The 25,092-nt window shown below is 44.6% G+C and overlaps 1 protein-coding gene across 4 annotated transcripts in view; it reads right to left on the bottom strand.

The window, feature by feature from the left end:
- Window positions 1-25,092, bottom strand: part of myo6b (myosin VIb) — a 37,718-nt gene that overhangs the window by 7,707 nt on the left and 4,919 nt on the right. For 2 of the 4 annotated variants that reach the window (XM_062469025.1, XM_062469026.1), the window contains exons 2-28: window positions 24,923-25,075; window positions 23,016-23,085; window positions 22,801-22,874; window positions 22,558-22,687; window positions 22,188-22,293; window positions 21,677-21,732; window positions 21,434-21,531; window positions 21,140-21,304; window positions 20,184-20,264; window positions 17,804-17,984; window positions 16,351-16,495; window positions 13,748-13,905; window positions 13,447-13,538; window positions 12,769-12,841; window positions 11,063-11,190; window positions 10,037-10,132; window positions 9,383-9,553; window positions 8,096-8,134; window positions 7,670-7,763; window positions 7,261-7,391; window positions 7,022-7,099; window positions 6,643-6,772; window positions 4,983-5,073; window positions 4,381-4,531; window positions 2,594-2,802; window positions 2,371-2,449; window positions 268-428 (exon numbers count right to left, since the gene is read on the bottom strand). In XM_062469025.1, coding sequence (XP_062325009.1) covers window positions 268-428; window positions 2,371-2,449; window positions 2,594-2,802; window positions 4,381-4,531; window positions 4,983-5,073; window positions 6,643-6,772; window positions 7,022-7,099; window positions 7,261-7,391; window positions 7,670-7,763; window positions 8,096-8,134; window positions 9,383-9,553; window positions 10,037-10,132; window positions 11,063-11,190; window positions 12,769-12,841; window positions 13,447-13,538; window positions 13,748-13,905; window positions 16,351-16,495; window positions 17,804-17,984; window positions 20,184-20,264; window positions 21,140-21,304; window positions 21,434-21,531; window positions 21,677-21,732; window positions 22,188-22,293; window positions 22,558-22,687; window positions 22,801-22,874; window positions 23,016-23,085; window positions 24,923-25,042 — 3,107 coding nt within the window. In that variant the 5' untranslated portion in view covers window positions 25,043-25,075. Of the gene's footprint in view, window positions 1-267; window positions 429-2,370; window positions 2,450-2,587; window positions 2,803-4,380; window positions 4,532-4,982; window positions 5,074-6,642; window positions 6,773-7,021; window positions 7,100-7,260; window positions 7,392-7,669; window positions 7,764-8,095; window positions 8,135-9,095; window positions 9,172-9,382; window positions 9,554-10,036; window positions 10,133-11,062; window positions 11,191-12,768; window positions 12,842-13,446; window positions 13,539-13,747; window positions 13,906-16,350; window positions 16,496-17,803; window positions 17,985-20,183; window positions 20,265-21,139; window positions 21,305-21,433; window positions 21,532-21,676; window positions 21,733-22,187; window positions 22,294-22,557; window positions 22,688-22,800; window positions 22,875-23,015; window positions 23,086-24,922; window positions 25,076-25,092 lie in introns of those variants that run through there. The other 2 variants (XM_062469027.1, XR_009931353.1) reach the window with 2 other exon arrangements.

Here is a 25,092-nt window from a genome sequence, read left to right as displayed (position 1 = left end):
ACTGTAGGTGTATGTATATGTGTGTCTATGTGGGTACAGTATGTCTATGTGTGTGTGTGTGTGCGCGCTGGTAGGTATGTGTGTGCGTGTAGGTAAGTGTGTGTGCAGGTAGGTATGTGTGTGTAGGTAGGTATGTGTGTGTGTAGGTAAGTGTGTGTGTAGGTAAGTGTGCAGGTAGGTATGTGTGTGTGTAGGTAAGTGTGCAGGTAGGTAGGAATGTGTGTGTGTAGGTAAGTGTGTGTGTGCTCTGTACATTAGGTAGTGTACCTGCGGAGACTCGGGTCCAGCTGGGCCTCCTCTGTGATGAGTTCTGCCTCACTCTGGGCGATCCTCATGGCCAGCTCCCTGTCTCTCTTCTCCTGCTCCACCATGGTTGACCTCTGGGCCTGCTCTTCTCTCTCCAGAGCCAGCTGAATATCCAGCTCCGCCTGAACACACACACACACACACACACACGTGTTATTAAATCTATAGATACAGCCGCAAAGTCCAATTCTAGGGCACCTCTCTTCAAACCAAAATCCACCACTCTGGTTTCAGAGATTAGAAGAAAGTGTCTCGAGGCCACATCACAATCAATCTACCCAGGGGAAAGTGCCTGTCCCTGGACAAACTGGAGGCAGAACTGCCCTTTGCAGCCAGGAACATAGGTAATTACAGTCCTTCTGTGTGCTAAGGCCCGATTAGACATATTATCCAGGTTACAGGACTGTTAACAAGGCTGTCGTTTGATTGTGAGCGTCTAGACATACGGAGAGTGTGCAAACACAGTCTCCGGGAACAACAAGGTGATATAATCACATGGGACAAACTTCGGGAAGGTCAGAGCAACTGAAAGGCTGGTTCGGAAGACAGACCAAAACACTGAGGTAAACAACACAGCAAAAGAGAAGAGAAAAAAGATGGAAATGGAGTTCCAAATACCACAGGAACATAACTCTGAGAAAGCTTTCTGAGAGAGTAACCATAAACTGCTGCTGGAGTATACCTTCACAAAGTGCTTTTTTACAGCTCTCTGGTTCCGAGTTGAGCTGGAGGTTCAAGTGTACTTTCTCTGATTTACAAAACAAATTACAGGAACGCATCGTATACCGCCCTGCTAAAAGCACCGGAGCCAACGGTATCTGTGAAGGAAACGGACAACCAGCCAGGGATGAGGTGAGAAGGGGGATGAGGAGAGGGAGGAGGAGGGGGAGGAGGAGAGGAGGTGAAAGGGAGACGGTCCCGTCTGTCAAACAACACTCTCCTCCGGCAGAACTTTAAACAGACACAGGCTTCAACCCTCAGGATGGAGTGACTGAAGTAGAGGAGAGGAAAAGGGGCAGGGAGAGGTGGAGGGGGGCTCAAGTGGGCGGAGGGCATAAATGAACGAAATACAAACTAAAAATGCAGGTACACCGCAACAGCAATGTTTGAGTAGGGAATAAGGAGGCTGGTTAAGTCAACAAGAGGGAAGTGAAGGCTTAAGGATGGGGAGGAGAAACCTTGGGGGCCAACCTGGGGTTAAAGCTGGTCTGTCGGTGGAAATACAGGATAGATAAGAGGAAAGCTAGCAACACAGGGCAGATGGGGAATAGAGGAGGAACAGAGGAGAGAAAGAGAGAGAGGTGAAACAAAGAGATTGGAGACCGCGATGGGAAGGAGAAACGTGGCAGGAACCATCCATCAAAAGCAAGGACGTTCCCGGTGGGGAATCTGACCAATGACACGACCCCACAGTTGCCACGGGAGACCCGTGAATGAAAGCCTTTCAGTTCTGCAGACCAATAATAGAGAGATTTACACACAGACTTGTAGGAACTGATTATGGGGGCCTGCCATTGAAGGAGCACTGAGATATCATAGTTACTGTACTATCAGTCAATTTCCTAGACACACATGCCTGGTCTAGGAAATAAAATAACTAAATATAGTTATAAATATAGTAAATATAGTAATAAAGTATATACTGATGAAATGCTATGGAAGCTTTTATATATTAGCATTGAGGGACCAGAGGTTTCAGTTGTGCAGAGAGATGGCTGTCAGCAGGGAAGAGAGCACGTCACGTTTGACGTTAAAAGTCAATTGTTTTGCTGACTATTACCTTTTTATTTTTTATCACTAGAAATGTGATTTAATTTTTGTTCTTTTTATATCCAGGATGTGTTTAATAAATGGTTAAACATGTTAACAGAATAACACAACTTATAAGTCTTTGGTTTTGTTGTAACAATGATAAATTACAACTTTTGGAGGGGGGGCCAGTAAAAATTGTCTTGGGGCCAGTAAGTTTCAAACCCACTGGCCCGGTGGGGCCAGTGCCAAAAAATGTTAATGTTGAGCCCTGCTTGTGCAAAAGTGGATTAGAAGAGTTGTTGGTCCACACACCTGCAGTATCTTGTCTTCCTCCTCTCCCCTCTTCCTGTCTTCTTCTTCCTGCTTTCTTTTTTGCTCTATTTCTGCTTTCCTGGCGACAGCAAGGACAAAGAGGCTTATAAGTGAAGGCTCACCAAACACACAAACCGACAACAGAGCTGGATGATGCATGAGTCAGCATGTGAGAAACCTCCCGGACCCTGCTGCCGCAGCCCTGTCTTCCCTCCACACTTACAGCCTCCTGTCATCCTCCTCCTGCTCGCGTCTCCGCTCGTCTTCCTCCCTCCTCTTCCTCTCTCTCTCCATCTCCTCCTCGATGTGTTTCAGCCTCTCTCGCTCCTCCTCTTCTTGCTTCTTCTTCTGCATGGAGGAGAGTAGCTGCTCCGAGCGCTTCACCAGACCCTGGTAGTCAGAGTCTATCTCCTTCCGGGTCATCACGGTGGCCTGGATGGAGGGGGGGGAGTCAACAGGTGAGACTGTTAGATCAAGAGGATGAGGTAAAAGTTCTTAGCTTTGTGCACCTTTCTGTTTTGACGACTCCCCTAGCCTCCCGTCCGACACAAGGCCATTTGCATGAATACAAATCTTGTTTTGACTTGCCCCGTTTAGTAGTATAATATATGTATTTACTATTCCCTACACTTTTAAATTCCACATTTACAATTCACGTTCAGAACATTCCCAGCCACTGACTACATTTGCTTGTCAATAAGTGTCATCCTCAATATTCCCCATAGCACACTGGGCTTAATATATGCAGATGAAAAGAACTGAAAAACCCTGCAGGGAGGCTTAGTAAATATTTAAATGTTCACGACTCATTATAACACAATTTCCTTTTTCCATATATAACACTTCCAGGAAGAAAGACTCTAGGCTCCGACCTAGCACCAATCTGACCGTTGCATGACACCCTCCAGATATTGAATGACACTGATTGACAGCAGCACGATGGATGGGATGTAGGAAGTGAAAGTTGGGGGGAGAGAGAGAGTGAGAGAACAGGGGGCTGAGGGACAGACATAAAAGTTCTAATGGTCAAACAGGCATCATGGAGGCAAGTACGGATGAGGGGAGTGAAGGAGGACAGGCACAGGGGGTGAGCATGCTGACAGACTGAAAATGTCCATATTAAAGGGATTGCCAAACTAAAAAGTGGAGGAACGAAAGTAAAAAGTGAGATATGGTCTTCCTCAAATGTAAAACAGGATTGTTATTGCGCACCACTGACAGTCACGTGGGCTGCAAAGGCCTCCAATACTCTCACCTTTCCAAGCACAAACATATCACAGCAGTCCTCAGTTACCAGAAACATAATAGTCAGGGAGTTTAAAATGCACAGCAGTATAAATATCTTGTGCTTCATGTCACATCAACGTGAAGTTCTGAGAGGCACCAATAACACAGACCTTTATTGCATTGGGAGAGTTGGGAGTTTAATAACTAGAGTTCAGAACTCCAAAGGTTTGGTAAGAGAGGAAAACATAAGAAAGCAGACAAGAACTTCAGCAGTTTAATAACCTGCACCAGAGGATCCTATAAGCATAGCTGTTCCTTAGCAACTACAAATAACAATACAGGTATTGCTTTGCAGTAAAATACTAATTGACATACAGCATACTTGTAGTGTTAGCAATGTTTCCTGTGTAGAGTACCTCAACTGCAATTTCCATTGTGAATCCTAGAGTTATTTCCAGAAAAACATTTAATTTAACCCTGGCTTCAGAGAGGTGATGAAGATGCCCTGGAGTTTAATATTGCTTTGTGTATTTCCATGCTCCTGTGTGTGTGTGGTTTGTGCTGTAGGCCCCACAGTGGCGTGCAGTGTTTGGGGGGGGTAGTTTGTTTAATAAAAGAGCAAGCTATTTAACCTGTTTTATAGGAAAGGTAACCTTAAATTACTTATTTTGTGATTGGGCGCTATTTTATTTTTTTTACTTGACCTTCGCGTTTGGGTGGCGCCCCCCTAATATAACGCGCCCCCCTAATATAACGGTAGGGGAAACACTGGCGTGTCTTCACCTTGATCTTAGTCATGAGGGTGTCTATGGACGTGGCCAGCTCCTGGACCTGCTTGGCCATCTCCTGCTTGCCCTCCTTCAGGCCTGCCACCACCTGGGTGAAACGCTCCATCCTCTGCTTCAGATTACGGACCTTCACCATGCCGTCGATGCTGGGGAACAAGGGAAAGACACGGAGCACGTGAGGACAAATAACAACCAGCTTGCGACGCACAAAACAAACACGGACACACACACACACACACACACACAGTCAACAGACCATGATAATGAGACAATCCAAAAACTCATCATCTGGCTGAGTGGCTACGGAGGCATCATATTTCCAAAGGCCAAACTACATAAAAAGACATTGAGGATTTTCAAAAGCAATATGGTGACACATCTCCACAGGCTGCCCAGCGAGGAGGAGGGGAGCCACGTCATGGCTGAGCTCTTTAGATTGATTCGAGCCCCTACAAGGACATGGAGGGAAAAGCCATCGAGACCCACGGGGTGTGAAAGAGTTTGAATTAAGGGGAACAAGGGTGTGGTCGAGAAAACAGACCCCAAAATAGGTGAGAAAACACCAAATGTGTGTGCGAGGGGGAGAGAGACACCCACCGTGGCTTGTGCTTCCTCTTGCAGAGCCACATGCGGACAGTCTTCTGAATCTTAATACAGGCAGACGCTCGGTACTTCATCTTGTTCTTTACTGTGGATGAGAGAGAGTGCACCAGGGAGAAGGAAAAAGAGCATGTGACAGATATATATAGAGAGAGAAAGAGAGATGGAGAGAGAGAAAGAGCAAGAGAGATAGAGTGAGAGAGAGAGATGGAGAGAGAAAAAGAGCAAGAGAGATAAAGAGTGAGAGAGAGAGAGAGAGAGAGAGAGAGAGAGAGAGAGAGAGAGAGAGAGAGAGAGAGAGAGAGAGAGAGAGAGAGAGAGAGAAAAAAAGAGCAAGAGAGATAAAGAGAGAGAGAGAGAGAGATGGAGAGAGAAAAAGAGCAAGAGAGATAAAGAGTGAGAGAGAGAGAGAGAGAGAGAGAGAGAGAGAGAGAGACAGAAAAAGAGCCAGAGAGATAAAGAGTGAGAGAGAGAGAGAGAGAGAGAGAGAGAGAGAGAGAGAGAGAGAGAGAGAGAGAGAGAGAGAGAGAGACAGAAAAAGAGCAAGAGAGATAAAGAGTGAGAGAGAGAGAGAGATAAAGAGTGAGAGAGAGAGAGAGAGAGAGAGAGAGAGAGAGAGAGAGAGAGAGAGAGAGAGAGAGAGAGAGAGAGATGGAGAGAGAAAAAGAGCAAGAGAGATAAAGAGTGAGAGAGAGAGAGAGAGAGAGAGAGAGAGAGAGAGATAGAGAAAAAGAGCCAGAGAGATAAAGAGTGAGAGAGAGAGAGAGAGAGAGAGAGAGAGAGATGGAGAGAGAAAAAGAGCAAGAGAGATAAAGAGTGAGAGAGAGAGAGAGAGAGAGAGAGAGAGAGAGAGAGAGACAGAAGAGAGAAAAAGGAAAAAGGAAAAAGAGGGAGTTAAGAAAAGGATTAGGGACAATTATTCAAATGAGAGCACACAGACAAAGCTCTAGTCCCCATTATCATACTCTAATGACTAAACTTATAATATCATGTAAAAGTTGGGGGAAATATAAATGGAAAGTTCAGCCAGCCATCAGGTTGTGCTACTATCCATTCTCAAGAGAAAAAATCAGAAAATGGCGATGAGACGAGGCTGTCAACATTTATGACTAAAATGTGATATCATTTGAAGCCTTCAAGCAAATGAGCAGTACTCGTCATTGCCTTGTTAAATTGGGTAAGTCAGTGTGGTAGCTGAGCACAATGGGTAATGGTTCAGGGAACAGCTTTCAGCGCAGCCGTTCTTAGCTGGCCAGAGATAGCCTTCAGCCTTCAGCATAAAGCATTTGAAACATGAGGCTTGAGCTCTGGAGCTGACAGCGTGGAACATATAATCTGCTGCAGCGCTGAATCCCTCCACCTGAAACCCTCCCTCAGAAGTACTGAGAAGGGCTGCCTTTGTTTTGACACTTTGGGATGGACATTTTTCTCAAAGCTTCTACACCATCACAGCTCACTCCGATAAATCAATAGATCAACTATTGTTATTTTCATTGTGATCAGTGTGAAATCTGAATCTAATCTGAATCCAAATTCATTGACAAGTTTGCGTCGACTTTGAATCACCGTTTAGAGCGGACAGTGGTGCGGCATGTTGTACGTCCAGTGTGGGAGTGCAGGATGCGTGTGATTGGATGAGGAGCAGGTGACTACGTACGTTTGATGCCGGAGAGGGAACACCACTGAACCTTCTTCCAGCGGCTATACACCAGCCACTGGTTGACCTTCTGCACCAGCACAGCCAAGTGGTCAGGGTCAGACTTCATGATCTGGTCAAACTCTGCAAACTGACACACACACACGCACACGCGCACACACACACACACACACACACACACACACAAAGAGTAATCTTCACTCAATTCATATCACAGGCTGGTTTTATAAGTGACAAAAATGAAAGATGAGGTTCGGTACAAAGCTTTGTGGCTTGCGAGGAAAGCTTTGTGAGATGAACATGGAAAATAACATTTCCTGCAAGCTTATTGTAAATACAATTAAAAAGGATGAAGAATGAGGCATAGTGCTAATCTTACCTTTCCAGGGCGGAAGAAGACTCTGGTCAATCCAAACTTGTAGTCATTTTCATTCAGGCCCAGTGCCTTGAACAAAGCCTATAGAGAAAATAAAGAGAACTTGGTACCAGGCAACCAAAACAATCAAACAGCCTTACAGTTTCCAATCCACCGATTTTGTTTATTTGTTTACAAGTCTAACGCATATGTATTCTTGGCCCAGCCTGTGAGAGTAAGGAGCTAGTGTTTGGGAGAGCCACCTTGCAGAAGAGTCTGGGGTCCAGTCTGGTGAGTTTGGCAGGCATGTACTGCTTGTACATGTTGTAGAGTTCGTGGAAGGGGGCTCGGGATGGGAAGCCGCCCTGCATGAGGTCCAGCACTGACACCATACCTGACAGAGAGAGATGTGACCCCTTAGTGACTAGTTTAAAAACAAGTAACAAAACAATAAAACACACAATTACTAGAATATACCCTGAAGTGGCCAATGAACTTTCTAAAGTGGCCAAAGACTTTTGCACACTACTGTCAATGATGAGACTGCATCGTAATCGACTTGTTTTAGCAAGACAGACCTTGTATACACACTGCTCTTGATCATAGCCATTCCACAGCTTCTCCTTTGTGCTGTAGTATAATGACCGATATGACTACACTGGTTTATTATACCTGAGCACTGCAGCTGGGAAAGAATCTGGGCTCCTTCAAACTGGTGGCTCACCATCTTCAGGTTGGGTTTCACACAGCGGATGAAACTGGAGCCCTTTAGAGTCAAACATCAGTTATTGAACATCTACACGTCTTCATCCTAGGGAGACATCGGTCATATCAGAGGCTGTTTACGACGACCACAGTGTTTAGCTGTAGGTGTATCAAAGTTCTACTCTCATTTTGGATGCTTTTTAAAAGCCCTCAGAGAGAGAGAGAGAGAGAGAGAGAGAGAGAGAGAGAGAGAGAGAGAGACAGAGAGAGAGAGAGAGACAGAGAGACCGAGTTCCAGGAGCCACACTAACAGGCTCTGAAACCTTCCTTCGTCGACAGTAATTGCCGGTGAGGTGCGTGTGGGAGAAGCTGGCTGCGGGTGCAGCTACTCACAGTGCCGCGTAGCTTCTCCAGCAGCAGGTTCAGCTGGGTCTGAGGACAGGAGCGGAAACAGGAAGGCTGGTTAACAGCGTGGCATCACAGACTCACCCCGCACAGCTGTACACTGCTGTTAGGCTCGCAGCATGACTGACTGGATGACTTCCATCATGCACATCCTCGATGCATGCGTGTAAATGCACGCATGCATCTGTCTCGCCTCCATGCCAACAGGTGAGGGACAGAAGCTCTCAGACAGGCAGAGGGGTGAGGGAGGAGGAGGGAGGGGTGAGGGAGGAGGAGGGAGGGGTGAGGGAGGAGGAGGGAGGGGTGAGGGAGGAGGAGGGAGGGGTGAGGGAGGATGAGGGAGGTGTGAGGGAGGAGGAGGGAGGGGTGAGGGAGGATGAGGGAGGTGTAAGGTGTGAGGAAGGAGGGGGACCAAGGGGATTCAAGGACTTGGCAACAGGGGAGGAGATAATTACTGACGTCATCAAACACAACTGGGTTAAAGACAACTTATACGTGAGAGCATGTCAATGTTTCAGTGCAAACGGAACTGCAGTGAGGTTTGATCTTTGCTGTCTGCATGTGTAATGCATTAGTGATAGACTGAAGACAGCAGGACAAGCCCCACAGCACACAGACAATAGAGCAAAGACAATACTGTGGCTTGATGTATTCAGGGGAGGGAACAGTATGGAGGATAGCATTAATTAGCTGGAAGGATTAGACAATCGGGGCAGGTTTGTATTTTCTGTTTCTTCTTGGGGTTTTTTCTCATAGAAAACCTTGACATATCCAACCTGCCACGCCATAGAACATTGGTGAGAACAGGGTAACAGAGCAGGCAAACGTTATCCCTGGCTCTGAGCGAGTGACGGGGTTCCTAAACATAAGCCTGCTGACCTTCTGTTCCTGGCTTACTTAAAATGATCTCACAAGAGGTTCTTTTTCCCCCACTTTCTTTCTGCTTTCAGTTTTTCAATCTGTCCTTTCTCACAGCCTCTCTAAATACCTCAAACTGACTTTATCCAGTTTTATCCATCCATCCAGGAAGGATGCTCACGGGAAAAGGAGGGAAGGGAGAAGTTCTGGGCGGAAAGGGGGAAGAAAATGGAAGAAAGGAGAGTGGTCGGGTCCATTAGCAGGAGGAAACAGACCAATGAAAGAGACACACCATCACCATCAGGATAGAATAAGTCCACTCACAAAAAAACTAGTAGACATGGATATATTAGTAAGGTTGACATAGTAGTGAATAGTAGAAACATATTGACAGCACTGAGTCAAAGTGTCACTCACCTTAAATTTGTTCCCCACGCTGATAAAGCTGAGCTTGCCAGCCTTCTGCTTGGAGTCCTTTGAATTGCTGGAGTTCTCAAACAGTTCTCTGACAAACTTGTCCTTGGACTCACACACCAGGCTCTCCAAGGACATGTGCAGGGCATCATTATTCTTCTCCACAAACTTGGTCTGGAGACACGGGCACATGCACATACAGTCCACATCACGCGCACACACACATACACACACACATAGATATGTTGACATACATATGTCATTATGTCCATATCTGGACACACATACTCTTATTGGAAATGAATACAAAGTATACAAATAATCCAGCACATCAAGCAAATTGTGCACTGAGACAACTGAAACCCATATCAGACACCTAAACAGGCTCCTTTGCATATTCAGGCTAAGAAAACAAGTACGAGCAGCCATGTTTACACTGAATAAATGAGTCAGGGATACTGTTTACTACAATAACACTGGCAGCTACCGAGGACTTTTAATTGCTAGACAGTTATGGCAATGTTGAAGTTTAATGAAACTTGTTAAGTGTTCACCCTCTGTTCCAGGTATAACAGGATTTTCAGGATCGCTCATAGCTCTGCCCCCACTTAGAATCAGGCCCTCCAGCTGCAGAGAGATGTATTCCAGGCTGTTTACCGTTTCGTAGCACACAGCTCCAGCGAAGTGTCTGACGATGAAGCCTTCGTCGTCTCGGACGTTCCTGTGGACCGCAAGCTTGGACTTCCTGGGGACCTGGGGTGGCAACCAACATCTTTAGCTTAGTGTATTTTATTGCAGGTTGAGTTTACTGGAAGTGGATTGTGTCTCATATAAAACTTCAATGATGGATAAAAGCGTGCAGTAGTTTAGGACTAGGCCTTGTCCGTGTTCACTAAGCCTCACAGGGTTTCAGCGGTTCACTTGTCCAGCTGTACCAACACTGAGACAATATGCCAAAGAACAACTGCAAGCTCTCATGGTTTTACATTGTGTTCAGGACACAATTGGATACTTACCCAACCCTGCATTATCATAGTGTTTCAGACAATGATTAATATTGCATGACTATATGAAATGTAAAGAACAGACCTCATTAGAATATGAAAGCTATGATTAATAAGCCCATCTGCTGACAGGGGTTGAATAATCTGCCGGGATGCAAATCGATAGCTGCACTGAATCTCAAAGAGGATTTCACGCCTGTAGACAACTTCCAGAGTGTGGAACAAATGTTCCAGAGATAGGGTGAGAAAGAAAGAGGGAGAGAAAAAGGGAAACACTGGGGCTGTGCCTTAAGATGATCTTTTCTTTTCTTTTCTGAAGGCAAGCAAGCATAATAATGAAAGAAAAAAACGATTATCTGCCAAAGTCTGTGGGCTTGGTGTGGGAGGCATAAACAACCGAGAGATGAGGTAAGAACATTGAGGATGATAGCAGCAAAGCAGGAGAGGAAGGGGGTGGGGGGGGGGGGGGTGGGGCAAGAGAGGGAGAAAGACGGAGGGGGCGGGAGGCATCAATTAAAAGCAGAGTAGAAAGTGACAAGAAGTGGGAAGAGAGAAATAACTTTATTTGAACAAAAGTATTCCTACAAAGCCCAGGAGTCTCTATGACAGACGAACCCTGCAATTCCAAAACAAAGGGAAAATGAACTTAATAAATGCATGGAGCGCTGGTGCATCTCACCGTCAGTCTGAAGTGGTCCTTGTGTTTGCTGTGGACTGTGTCTGCAAAGTGCTGGTCGCTAGCCTGAGGCAGACGGTTCTCCTCATCCAAGATGTCCAGAATGCCCACCAGTTTGGCTTCCACCAGGTCTACAAACAAACATCACACTGGGATTATAGTCTGAATCCAGACCCTTAAGAATTTAAATCAAGGTAACAAACTCACTGACTAATTCAGATTTACAATGAATCGACCCATTTATTACTTATCATGCGGTGCATTGTTGTCATACTACAGTAGTTAACTAGACACTGTCACTGAAGATATAGACCTCAAATGGTCTAAATGCTATTCATGCTTTAAATGCATACTATGAATACCAGTGCTCATGTGACGCATTGGGCTACTTCCACATGGTACAACAACAACATTCTCTGCTTTATCTCAGAAAAGGAAGGGACATGATGTTGCTATCATCTAAATGTTTTTCTTCTGGATATGACGAGCATTATACGCTGCACTTCCACCATGTTTTGTTTCTGAGAGTTTGGAAATGCAATTAGAGACACAATACATGTTTATCTGGATTATCATCATGCCACTTGAATTATTCATACAGTACACTGTTTGGAATGGGATCTGACAGGAGCGTGCTGATAGATCTGCATGAAGAAGCACCTGTGAATAAATCCCCTGGATTGATGAGCGAACTAATGGACAGGCAGCCGGTCATTAGCAAGTCATAAATGTTATTCATGGCTGTCAGTTAACCTAGCACCTGAATAATCAGCCTTTTTTTCAAATACTAATGTGAATGCTTCACCTCACCTTGCAGTCCTCAGTGTTCACTCTCATTCCTTGTTGTTGGGATTGTGAAAAACCAAATCAAACAACAAAACTAAACTATAGTTAACAACAGAGGCGATCTGGGTGATGTCATCAGCCCACTTCAGGTAGACAGGGAAAGTTGTTTTCATGTCAGATTTTGAGCGGCTCCCTAGTACTGTCAAGTGCAACAAAACATAAGCTGAGTAAATGTACTTAAAGTAATTAATGGCCCAGAATAGTGCCTTGCACCTTTCTAATCTGTAATTACAGAGCTGCCGAGAATGTAATGCGTGTTAGTCTCTCGTGGCTGAGAGTGGAGCAGAGATTGCTCTCTCAGAAGGGGAAAACCTCCATGGGAATGTTATAGCAATCTTTAAATTGAAAAGCCACCAACAAAAACACACTTGCAGACATTCAAACCCAGTCAGCTGCTGGCATACACAAACCCACACGAGCAGCCACATCCGCACACACACCCCTACAACCCCCCCCCTTCTCCCCCCCACACACTCTTCTGCTCCCTCATGACCAACTCTCCAGTCAGCAGTCTTCCCAGACAGTTCTATTCTTCTCCTTTCTATAACAGTCCTTCCTTAGCCCTGACCTTGAACGTATCCAGATACAGTGAGCTGACCCATAAACTATTTTTTCCACTGTTGACCCATATTTCCTACAGTAACGTAGTTTGTGAGAGAGCCCACTCTTGGGAAGTTTGACTTTGCACCTTGCGTTGAGTTGAGAAATTTAAAGTGCGACGTTCTTGCTTAGGATGTCTCATTTTTCACTGCTTCAGTGTTCAAACTAGTTTTGTGTGCAACAGGGACATGCTAAATGTGCCCAGTGTGTGATGTGGTTACTGGAGTCTGAGACTGAGAGCTTGACTGGGTAGCAATACCCACCTATGCAGTCCTGGTTGTCCACATAATGGACCTCATTCACTCCCAGTCCTTCTTTCTGGTACAGCTCTTGTTCCTGGAAACACAGAGACATATCATCAACACTCTCAATATTAAATCCACAAATCACCCAAACCAACCATCCCTAAATAAAATAAAATGTATTTGTATAGCCCTTTTTACACGCAAGCATGTCACAGAGGGCTTCACATACGCCCATAGAACTGCCCCTCAACCAACCTAAACCCTCAAGGATCCCTACAGTACTGTCTGTTATCTAAAAATGCTTCTCTGTGGTATATCTTTGTTTTATGAGGACACAAATTCACTTCCAATCTCTGTGTTGTTGTATTTCAAACACACCACCCCCGAGTGATTCAAACGCAGAGATGAAATATCTGGAATTGACTGTTGGTGTTTAACTGGAGAACTTGGATATGAATAAAACAGGAGACCCCCGGGGAGAAAAAAGCCTTGTCATCTACAGGGATCTAATGACACCGCTCACTTCACTGGGACAGATGCTGAGGAAAGGTGGTGTGTGCAAGGCAAAAGAGACAGACAGACATGCAGACAGACATGCAGATAGATAGACAGACCCCCACACACAGACAGGCAGGCAGACAGAGACACAGACAGAAAACCAGACAGATATACAGGCCTGGTCTTTTTGGCCCTCACCTCCTTCAGGATACGCTCGTTGAAGAACTGCTGAAGCTTCTCGTTGCAGTAGTTGATGCAGAACTGCTCAAAGCTGTTGTGCTCAAAATACTCTGAGAGGAGAGGGAAAAAACATGATTTAATTATGCGGCACTTTCAAAAGGAAAACACCCGGATACAAGGTTCAAAGTCAGATCTCCTAGACACCTCAAGACTGCCTCAGCCTGTTTACCTTGTGCTGTGGCATTAACACAGGAGGATAGAAGAACTGAATCTTCACACACTAACAGCTAACAAATCCCCTCTGTCACACTTGACTTACCGAACCCAGCGATGTCCAGCACTCCTATGAAGTTGGAGGAGGTCTGGAAGGGGAAGCACTGGTTGACCCTTTTGACCACATGATCAAAAAGACAGCTGTAGACGGCCTTGGCCAGCGCATCCCGGGCATTGTTGGCCTGCTCCACCTTCAGAGGCACCCTGAGGGAGAGTAAGTAAGTAAGTAAGACTTTATTTATATAGCACATTTCATACAAGAATTGTAGCTCAAGGTGCTTTACATAAAATCAATAAAAACAATAATACAAGTGATAAACAATTCAAACAAAAATAAAAATCCCAATAAGATCTCTGTTCAAGAGAGAAAACAACTTTAAAAAGTAGGAAAACCCTTTTGAGATAAAATTACTTAAATGCTTTGGTAAAAAGGTAGGTTTTAAGCTGTCTTTTAAAAATGTCTAGAGTGTTTGCTTCCCTAATATTTATGGGTAATTTGTTCCATAGTTTTGGGGCGTAATTGACAAAGGCCGAATCACCAATCTTCTTATGACTGCTTCTGGTGACCTCTAATAGGCCTGCATTTGATGATCGCAGTGTTCTAGCTGGTGTGTAGTTTATAAAGGAGTTAGCAATGTAGCTAGGTCCTTGTCCGTGTAGAGCTTTGTATGTGAGGAAAAGGACCTTAAAGTCAATTCTGAAGGTAACAGGGAGCCAGTGTAAAGTAGCTAGGACAGGACTAATGTGTTCTCTCCTGGGTCAATGGGAAGCTTAAACTGGGGGACACCTTGTCTTGATTAAACCTCTTCATTGATAGAAACGTGTTTTGGAATTTCTTACATTGTACATATTGTTTTAAATTGTCCTTGTTTAGCGCTCTCTCTGGTAACACTTTATCATGGTCACATTAACTACGACAGAGATACAAAACAATACCTATAGAAAACAACATTGTAGTTACATAGGAACTGATATGTAGTTACACTTTATTGAGGTTTAGCGCTGCATTAAAGCTGAAAGTGGCCCCTGCACTTTGCCTGGCTGTCAGTCGGTTCCCTCCAACACTATGGGTTTAAATATTTAGAGAGGTTTAAGGCATGAACAAAGAGCAGCTCTGAAGGGAGTTCTGATAGGGTGTGGTATGCCATTTAGCATTTGGCCAAGCTTCAAGGCATGGCCCTTTAAGGAAGAAGTAGAGTGTATTTAGCTTCAAACGCCATCTTTCTTTTGCTTCTCCCTCTCTCCCATCTATTCGCTTTGAAATCTGCTTCAAGTCAATGTCATCCATAATCTACAGTAGCACTAGGCCATCAGCCAATCCCAGGAAAATGCACTGGAATGTACCGGCACTTGGTTTCAGCATCAGGCCTGAAGGAATCCATCGTTCATCCTCCTCACATGTGACTCCCCAGGGCTTTGCTTTTCAGATCTTCGCCATGCTACAGACATGACAGTTAGGGACTCCTTCCAGACCCGCAGACCTCCACCTCCACCCTGGCCCCCCCCCCCCCCGTGTCCTTCAGGGTAAAGAGTGCTGTCGGTCGGCCTAATGATATGACTCTGTACCTCCACCACCCCTCCCCAGTCCCACCCATCCCCACCTGCTCTCCAGGCATCAGGCTCACATTGCCCTTTCTTTGTCTTCTTTCTTTGTCTTTTTCTCTCTCTCTTCCCCTTTCTCTCTCACTCGCTCCGCCATCTCCAGTCTCCTCAGATAAAGCTGCATTATTCATGTGGAGAGAACACTTCCAGGCCAGTTCAGCAGCTGGGCCTGCTGAAATATTCATCTGGTAGGCCATGCCGGGCCAGACCCCATCACTCAAACCCAAGAGTGAGTCGTATCAATACCCCACTGTGGCCTCCTCATTTAAGCTCTCGCGCGGCACCACAACATTCCACCCTTCCACAACATCCACATGTTGTTTATTGTTTACCTACAGCAGGCACATATAGTAATGGTAACCTAGTCTGCCTCTTAACTGGATCTAAATGAATACTATTGTTGTTACATGAGGGTGGGGTTAGATACAACCTTCAGCCTGTCCTGCAGGTCAAATACTTTACTGCGTTCCCTCAAAGTCTACATATGCAGTCTAACAGACTTTGTCTTAAGTCTTGCCCTCTTATGCAATCTGTATATATAAAGTATCCAGTAGCTCCTTACCATGTTGGGATCCCGTTGGCTTTAGATGCCAGCTACACTCAGTCACTCTGCCTGCTTAAGAGTGTCAGGGTTGATTTAACAATTTAGATCTGGCCATCATTAGCTATATTTAGCACCTTCATTGACCAGCATGAGTCGGACATGTGACTAGTCTGTCAGAGACTAGAACCTGGTCGGTGCCAATAGTCACAGCCAATGTGCAACCTATCAAAATGGTACTGTATGACCCAGATGTAGTTCGAGCAATACTACAATGGCTAAGGTGAAGATATCAACAAGTAGCTAGGAATTATAATTGCAATTACATCACAATCAACTGAGCTAAATAAACTAACAGCAGAAGTCTCAACACTGGCTCTCAGCCATGGTGTTCATGTGCATGGTGTGAGCCCGCCACACGCTGCCACGGTGACCCCTGGCCCTGGGCTCCAGCGTAGCAGCAGTAATGAGGCGTAGCGCTGCTTCAGAAGAGTGGCGGACCTTACTTGATAACTGTTCCTTTGGTGCCCCCTGCTGTTGTGAGCATGACCCTGGTGGTGAGGCTGACCCGCAGGTCCTCCTGGTCGAGCCCCAGCAGGTCAGCACAGTACTCCAGAGTCTGGCCACACTGGTTCTTCAGGATGCAGCCACCTGGCACACACACATACACATGCAAATACACAACCACACACATGCAGTCAGATCCAGTAATCTGGTCTACAAAGTCAGTAATCAAAGTCTACAAAATAACTTTACAATCTAGCGTTGACAACAAGTATATAATAGGTAGCATTTCCTCTCAGAAATCTTTGCAAAGGGATTGTAGAAGCATATCCGTGTCATACTGTGAATATACTGCAGGATAAGGCTTAATTCAAGCAGACCGTGAAATACACATATTGTACAGCTTCTTTTAGAACAGTAAGACAGATGGTCACAGATGGGAGGAGATTAGCTGCCGAAATGCATCCTTTCCAGATGAGAGACCAAAATCCAGCTTTGGCAGATTTGGGAGGTTTGCTGGAACATGCTGGAATTATCCTTTGTGTACAAAAAATAAACGAAGACATTTTCACAACAGATGTATCTGAAATGATGCTTGTGAGTTACTAGGGGCTGTAGTTAAAGAGAAAAAGAGAGATGGAGATCCAGACACAGCAATGGAAGACTGATGCTGGGAAAGAGCAAGTGGAGGGGGGGAGTACAAAGGTACAGCCTATGACATCATTAGGCCCCCCACAGAGCTCCCAAAGCCTAGAGAGCACACTGTGAGGTGTGGGGTAGAGGTGGAGGTCTGATGCGAGTTAGCCACTGTCATTTGTGGGACATGGAAGAGATCTGAAGAACCCAGGAGAAACACATACAGTGTGTGTATGTGTCCACCTGCGGTCTTCTTCTGACAGCCGTCTGGTGGTCCCACTGCTCAAGAGCGCCCAGTCCCAACACAAGCTCTTCTCTTGTCTGGCCCCCCAATGGTGGAATCAACTCCCCACCTCCATCAGGGACACTGACTGGCACTTGGTTTCAGCATCAGGCTGAAACCAAGTGCCAGTCATACAATGTATGATTCATGTTTTGGTTGCTCGCAATGTTTGGGGCTATCTCGTTGTTATGATCAGTGACCTATGCACTTTTGTAAAGCTCTCTCGTGGAAGTCGCTTTGGATAAAAGCATCTGCTAAATGCATAAATGTAAATATGTGTGTGATGGGCTTTCGTGCCTGATTAGGAAGACCGTCACCGTCCCTCAGAGACACAGTAGGTCCAACAGTATGTCTAAGCTATGGGGCTGGCACCTCATTAAAAAGCTCTTTCACGGCTTTAGCACTAATTAGCCTGCATGTGAGGATGAGTGTTTGTGTGACGTTGTGTGAGAATGTGTGTGTGTATACCAGAGATCCAGGGAGTGTGTTTGAGTTGTGTTTTCTTGGGAGAGCCAGCATACTACTTTGAAGCTCACCTGAGGTGCTCCCTGTCTCTTCAAAGTCGATGTTGCCCAGGTGGAGCACCCCAGCTACCACCCGGAAAAGGTCCAGCTTCTCTGTGTCGTCCAGTCCAATCTTCTTCATGGCCCCACACATCCGGTTGAAGTCTCCCAGGTCATCCAGCAGAGGGTCTTTCAGGGCCCCCAACTTCACATGCTGGGGTCCACAGCAGAAACAATTAGAACTCTTACTGGAAGCTCCACGCTCATTATGAAAAACAGTATGGCTCAACTGCTCCCTTCAACGTTTGAAGGGAAACATTAAGTTTAATAAAATGTAGCATATCTATAGAGCCTGATGATAAGCACACTAAAGTTTAGTTTCAGATTGCCACACCACAAACAGCCATCAAAACCAAGGCTTCTGCTCTACAGTAGCCTTGTGTGATTTAGCAAAATGCTAAACCACTCCCCCTCTCCTACAACCAGAAATGATGAGAAATGACCAGAAATCACCATTGGAAATTGTCTGTCCATGAATAAGAACAGATGTTACTGTACTCCAGTAAACTGTAACAGTTACATTTATTTAATATTTATGGTTATAGTGAGGGTTATATTAGTGCAAAAGCAAAACCAGAAAATGTCACCGGATGATACTGCACAACAGACTGGAATGTCTGAAATATTTAAGCCAACCATCTACAGTACTGTATAACATGGCTTAGAATATTAAATAGTACAGGATCATCTCCTTTATTTCTATTGGCTGATGCCAACAGGGACTAGCTCAGTTTAGCTCAAAGGTAGATCCTTTAACTGCAGCTTAAAGGCAGGGTAGATCGTGTTTCTGAGAATGTTTAATGAAATAAAGGGAGGGGGTCGGGTATTTTGGGTAGGACACTTTCAAACTCAAGCCAAAATTGCTAGTTTCGCAAAACTTACCTACCCTGCCTTTAAGAGGTTGTACATTCCAAACCTCCCCCTGTACGTTGCTTTGGATAAAAGCGTCTTCTAAATGAACACGTTTTTTAAATTGCTATTATTATTATGCTGCGCCACGCAGTGACATTCTACGGTGGATAAGTCAGAACAATTCAACATCCTTTGAAATAGGCCTCCCCTCCTCCCCAGTCCCCACCTCACCCAAACACACATGCAGAAACAGAGAGAAAAAGACACCGCACGCAGAGTTCCTGTTAGCACTACGGCTTCAAAGCATGTCTGTGTCGTTACAGTGTTCACAGTACATAGACTTTATCACAAAGAGCAGCGTCTCCTGTTAGGAAATAATAGCATCTTATCACCTTATCATCCTGTGTTACACACACACGAGGCAGGGCAGAAAAAATTATGATTAGTGACATCAGACAGCCTTCAAGCTCCCTTCACACTGGTGTTAAAGAATGGGTGTGTGGTAACTATACGAAAAAGTGTTACTTCTTTCCTCTTTTGGAGGTCCTTAGGGAGGAACATTATTAGCAAAAAACACGTGCTGCCCTTACCTGAGTTCCTCCTTAATTTTAGATGCACAAAACTTTCATCAGCAAACAAGAGGGAATTTTCCACAACAAGAATGGAGAAATACTGTGTCTGTAATGCCCTAAGGGCAAGAACAGCATGCCTATTCTTCACAGCTTTAAAAAAAAAAAAAATTACGCATCCTGAAGGGACAAGGCACACAGTGATAAAAATACCAATCTTTCATAATTTATCAAGACACAGACCCAAGCCAATTTCTCTGGAATAACAAATGATCGTTGATGCATCATTTTATAAAAAAAAACCTCCACTTCTATTTAATAATGGAAATTCACCCTAGGAGCTTTCCCTCAAGTTAATGCCAAGAGTTCACACAAGTTATAAACATGACTTTTAATAACCAGAATGGGTTACGTTAACTAGCTACTAACAATAGCTAACCCGAACTCCTCGTAAAAAACGGCATTTGTGAGCCAGAACTAACGTAACTGCAAGCTACCGGAAGTTGTTAACCTAGATTATACAATATGCGGAAGTAATGTGTGCATAGTGGACGTTGGCAAGTGGAAATGTCAGTTGGGCTAACGTCAAAGTTTTTCATTGTTTTAGTCTAACAGTATAAATATTTTGATATATATTTATTTTTCATATTTTATTTTTCATTGGTTTGGCGGCCCACCTGCATTACCCTAACGGACCACTAGTGGACGCGGCCCACAGGTTGGGAATCGCTGCAGTATGATGGATAAAGACAGTTAGAGAGATAGAGAGATAGTTGAAGGGAGAGAGAGACAGCTGGAGGCAGAGAGAGACAGTTTGAGGGAGAGAGAGAGAGACAGTTGGAGGGAGAGAGACAATATGAGGGAGTGGGATAGAAAGATAGTCGGAGGAAGAGAGAGACAGAAGGAGAGACAGTTAGATAAGGGCACAGTACCTCAGGACTCTTGCGGTTCTGCATGATTTGTTTATCCGAGTCCTTACTGGCAAAGTACTTGGTGCATCCTCGATTCAAATACTTCAAGAAAGGCAAAACACACAAACACACACACATAAATTAGTATTAATCACATAAAGATACAGTATGTTAAAACTAGGGGTGGTTGAGTGGGGGTGGAATCCACATCAGTATTGTTTCTGTCAAAGAAAAGTGTCTCATATATCCCAGTATTGTTTCATACTTGATTTGGTTTGTGTGTCAGTAAATTGCCTCTGTTGAAATGGGTGTTGCCTTAGAGACCTGCAATAATGACACTGTTACACAAAAGCACGGCTAACAAAAGCACCGCTAAAGGCGAGATGATGTTGAATTTAATGTTGTTTTGAGAGGTGACACGAAACAATCACCTCAGGAAAGGTGTCTAGGATTGTTGTCTCACAAGCACTAATGTCATTAAAATACTTTTTCACCAACTCCACTGGGAACAGCAGCACAATGACAGGCACATTGCCTAGCACATGCAGAATGGCTGAAGTCACTAAGTTCAGCTGGAGGATTTTTATCTTCATGTGACATCTAGTGGTCATCTACAGAACTGTCTCACAGTGACTGGGATGAATTTTTCCCAGTATTTTTTTTTCTTCTGTCAGTAAACAGTTTGTCTCATTGCTAAAGAATGTTGGCAGCCGAGCAGATGATGAACAGACAGTTGTTTATCACTACTTTACTGCCCAATCAAGCAGGGTGGACATATTAGTGTTGACATCCTTGTACTATTTCAGCTTTGAAAAGGGGCCATCATTTCACTCTCTCAAGTTAGAGAGAGAGAAAGAAAGAATGGGAGTGTGCTTGTCCTGTGTGTACGTGTGTGTGTGTATACTATGTGTGTGTGTGTGTGTGTGTGGGCGGGGGAGGGAGGGGTGGCACATTCAGCTCCATGCTGGACCACTGACCCTGAAACTGTCAGGGGAGTCGAGATGCAGTTTGTGTTTGATGTCCTCGGTGGCCCCGGAACACAGCCGGTAGAAGATGTGGTAGTTCCTCTCTTCCTTACTCTGCATGCAGATCCTCGACTTCTCCAGCAGGTAGTGAGACACAAAGCCACCAACCACTGCATTCTGGCACACACATTAATTAACCAGGACAGAGGCAACACACAGCAATGATGAACGTGAGCTAGAAATTGTACTGTTGTGTTTTTTCTGTTTGATGTGTGGCATTCTCAGAAAGGCTGGATAAATGAATACCTTTTCATTGAAGTGGATTTCTACAAACTTCCCAAAACGACTGCTGTTGTTGTTCCGGACGGTCTTTGCATTTCCAAAAGCCTCTAGCAGGGGGTTGGCTGGAAATTTTGAATCACACAGTTAACATCATCAAAACTCAAGATGAATTATGTCTCAAACTAGACCATCATCAGACGAACATTAGCTGATAGGAAAACATTAGGATGAAAATGCATATTAGTCACATCATGGGTTAAACCATACCTTCAACAATTCTCTCATCAATGTCTTGACCAGTCCCATATGACGTAGTCAGATATCTACAGAGCAACAAAGAAATGGGGACAACCCACAATTATTAAGTTACTATGGGTTAAAATATAACTACAACACTTTTAATTGTTAAAGATGGCCATTCTAATAAGGTATGACGTTCTAATAAGGCCTTGGTTGTCATGCCAGGGTCCTCTGCTCAACCTACCAGGACACCGCGCTCCGTCTCCTAGGAGTATTAGATTAATTGCTGGCACCTGTGTCTAGTTTAATATTGTGTGTATATATATACCTTCTTTGCAAAGTCTTGTTCAGTTGTAGCTCAGTCCCAGTGGGTTTCCTGACCGATAGTTTGCCTAGCATAACATTTATGGATAACCTGTACTGCCCTGTCTGCCTGTGCTTACTACACTGGCATGACGCTGATTACTCTACGACGTAAACTCTGCACTTGGATTCTACCCTGTGTCTTATTACAATGGTGTCACATTTGGGAACAGACCTGAGAACAAACTTGGTGTTCTCAGTCTTCCCAGCTCCAGATTCTCCAGACACGATGATGGACTGGCTGATCTTCAGTACACGCATGTCCCTGTAGGCCTTGTCAGCTGAGAAGAGACAACAACAACAACATCCCTCATTGGTCTGTCAAAGCCTGATGGGAGGAATACTGAATCATTATGAATGCGTCAATACCTCACAAACCATTCAGTTCTTCCGGATGGGAAAAATTGAATAAATTGAATTGAATAAATTGAATAAATCTCAATTCAAGTTCACTGACTTTAACTTGAAATCAAGCCGACCCAAACTAGACAAGTCCATTAATCAGTAACGAACTATAAGTTTCGCAGATCTATCAGGGGTCTTACCAATGGCGTATACATGAGGGGGTAGGGTGCCCAGGGACCGCCCTTGGTACGACTTAATGGTCTCTGGAGCGTAGAGTTTGGGGATGTCAGTGTAGGGGTTCACTGCTATCAAGATGTTGGCCACATACGTCTGTGTGAAAAAAGCAGACATTGCTGTGTTATCTTCTGTTCATGTGTTTATTCAACATGTCTGTTGAGACACATGTTTGAGGTTCATATCAAGTTAACAGCAGGTAAACGTACATAGATCTTATCTTTACTATACCGCACTCTGACGTTGTTGAGAAGTGTGGCTTCATTGAGGTACATAAGAGAGCCTGCAAAGAGGAAATATGCAAAACCGAAAAAATATGGTTATAATATATCTAAAAGACTAAAAATGCTTGCTTGAGGATGAAAGATGGTTGTATGTGCAGTGTGTGTATGTGGTGCATGTGTGTGTGTGTATGTGAACTTACAGTTGTCCTCCATATGCTTGTTGACATCCTCTTCAGCAGGGAAGACTTGGTTCATAGGAGCCAGAAAGCTCTGCAACATCAGAAATGCACAACCTGTCAGTAAAAGATCTTCCATTTAAACGCCTTGTGTGTGTTCTTTTAAACGGCGCTTCTGTAGATCATCAGTTCATACACTATCCCCACATCCACTTACAACTGCATTCCCATTTGATAAGCGTCTTTAGTTTAACTGCAGTTTACTCTTTAGAAAGCACAAATCTAAAACAAAGGATGTATTACCAACTGAAAAGGGGCCAACATAAACATAAAAAATGCATTTTATTTCCCGATCAAAGTGATAGAGCATTCTGTCAGAGCTCCCCAGCTCAATAAGTCACAGCTATTCTCCTCTAGCTATTGTAGAGTGGCTGAGTTCATGGAAATAAATTCAAAGGAACAAGCAGCGTGTGTGAGAAACACGGCGACTGACATGGCAGCCTAATAAATAATTTCAAGGCAGAGAAACAGGATCTGAGTTGCTGTGGTGTCTGTGTGCCTCTGTGTTTGTTGTGTGCAGAACACTAAAATAATTGAGAAAAAGAGAGAGGAACAAAGACTGCAGGGAGAGAGAAATATGTGGACTGACTGAAATTATGAAGTAATAGTTAAAGGCAGATGAAGCCTTTTATTCACAACTCTCACAGTAACACACTAATATAGGCCGACATACCTCCCTCCACTAGGACAGAGACAGATAGAACAGTATACAATGCACTGTAGCCTAATTGCCATGGGGTCGTAGTTGTTTTAATAGCTTTACAATATAGGCCTATCCTATCAAAAATGGCCCCCTCTATCGAAGGTCACATTCCCTTTTTGTTGCCTTTGATCTCTCCAACCCTGTCTGCGCGTGTTTGTGTGTGTGTGTGTGTGAGAGAGTTATGTGGTTTACTGGAATAAAACAAGCAGTAAGCACAAACAGAATATGCTTTGTGTGCCTGCCACTTCAACTCAACAACAAGGGCTGGCAGGCACAATGTGTGAGAACACCCTGGGCTAGCTTTCTAGAGAGAACACAGGAGAACCTTAGATAAACCAGGGCCTGACTGGTCTGGGGACAGGGTAATAGACTCAGCTTGGGCTTTAATGAGCGCAACTGAACAGTGAAATACACTCATTAAGACCCACACAGGCCTAGGCACTGCTCCACTGTCTGCTGATGCTTTCGAGAAATCCAATGTTGTAAATAAGTCTAATGTTTTCTATAAGTCTAATATTTTCAAGCCTTTTAATGTTTTCAAGAAATTGAAACATTTAAAATTGCTACATTTACAATTTAAGGGCCAAAATGAAAGGCAAACTCCTGCTGCAGGCCCTTGTGTTGTTGTGAGCACCAGACTGTGCTTGCTGCTCCAGTGAAAGCAAGTCACCAGGGAGCAGTCTAATGGCTGGATGCAACAGGTGGCATTTTCCCCTCTAACGAGCCGGCCCTGCAGGTAACACAATCAGCACACCTGCTGCTCTCGTTATCTATTAACGATGCCTTGAGCTGCCAGGGACATGCCACACCAGCGCTGCTTAACGTTCCTCACGTTTTACAAACACGATGTAACTTGACAAAAACCCAGCTTCTTTGATTTTTGGTGTTTTACAGGTCAATTTTTTAAATGGGTTTATGCAAAGAGCCAGGACACCATAACCGTAACACATCAAGTGCCTTATTACAGTTGCTATAGTTACTATACGATTAATGGCAATATAGAGGAACTTGTTATTGCAGTGTTATTGCAACCTCCAGAGAATACATTTCTGGGGGAGTGAGAGAGTGAGTGTGCGAGTGTGTGTGTGTGTTTGGGTGCATTAGCGTGTATCTATTTACCTGTGTGTGTCGTTGTGTGTATGTGTGTGTGTGTGTGTGTGTGCCTGACCTTGCTCTTGCCCTGGTTCAAGGGTTCGATGGTAAGTGTGTCGGCTCCTATGTCGACGATCATGCCCAGCTGGAACCCGTGGGTAGGGTGGGGAGCCCACACTGGCTTCCCGTCCTCCATGGCTCACCTGTCTCCACGGCGACCCAGCAGGCTCTGGAAGGTTCTACAGA

Source organism: Osmerus eperlanus, chromosome 9 (genome assembly GCF_963692335.1).
Source record: "Osmerus eperlanus chromosome 9, fOsmEpe2.1, whole genome shotgun sequence".
In the NCBI taxonomy this organism is placed as follows: Eukaryota; Metazoa; Chordata; class Actinopteri; order Osmeriformes; family Osmeridae; genus Osmerus; species Osmerus eperlanus.
Note: the sequence above shows the minus strand (reverse complement) of the source record. Positions and strands in the feature narration are given on the sequence as shown.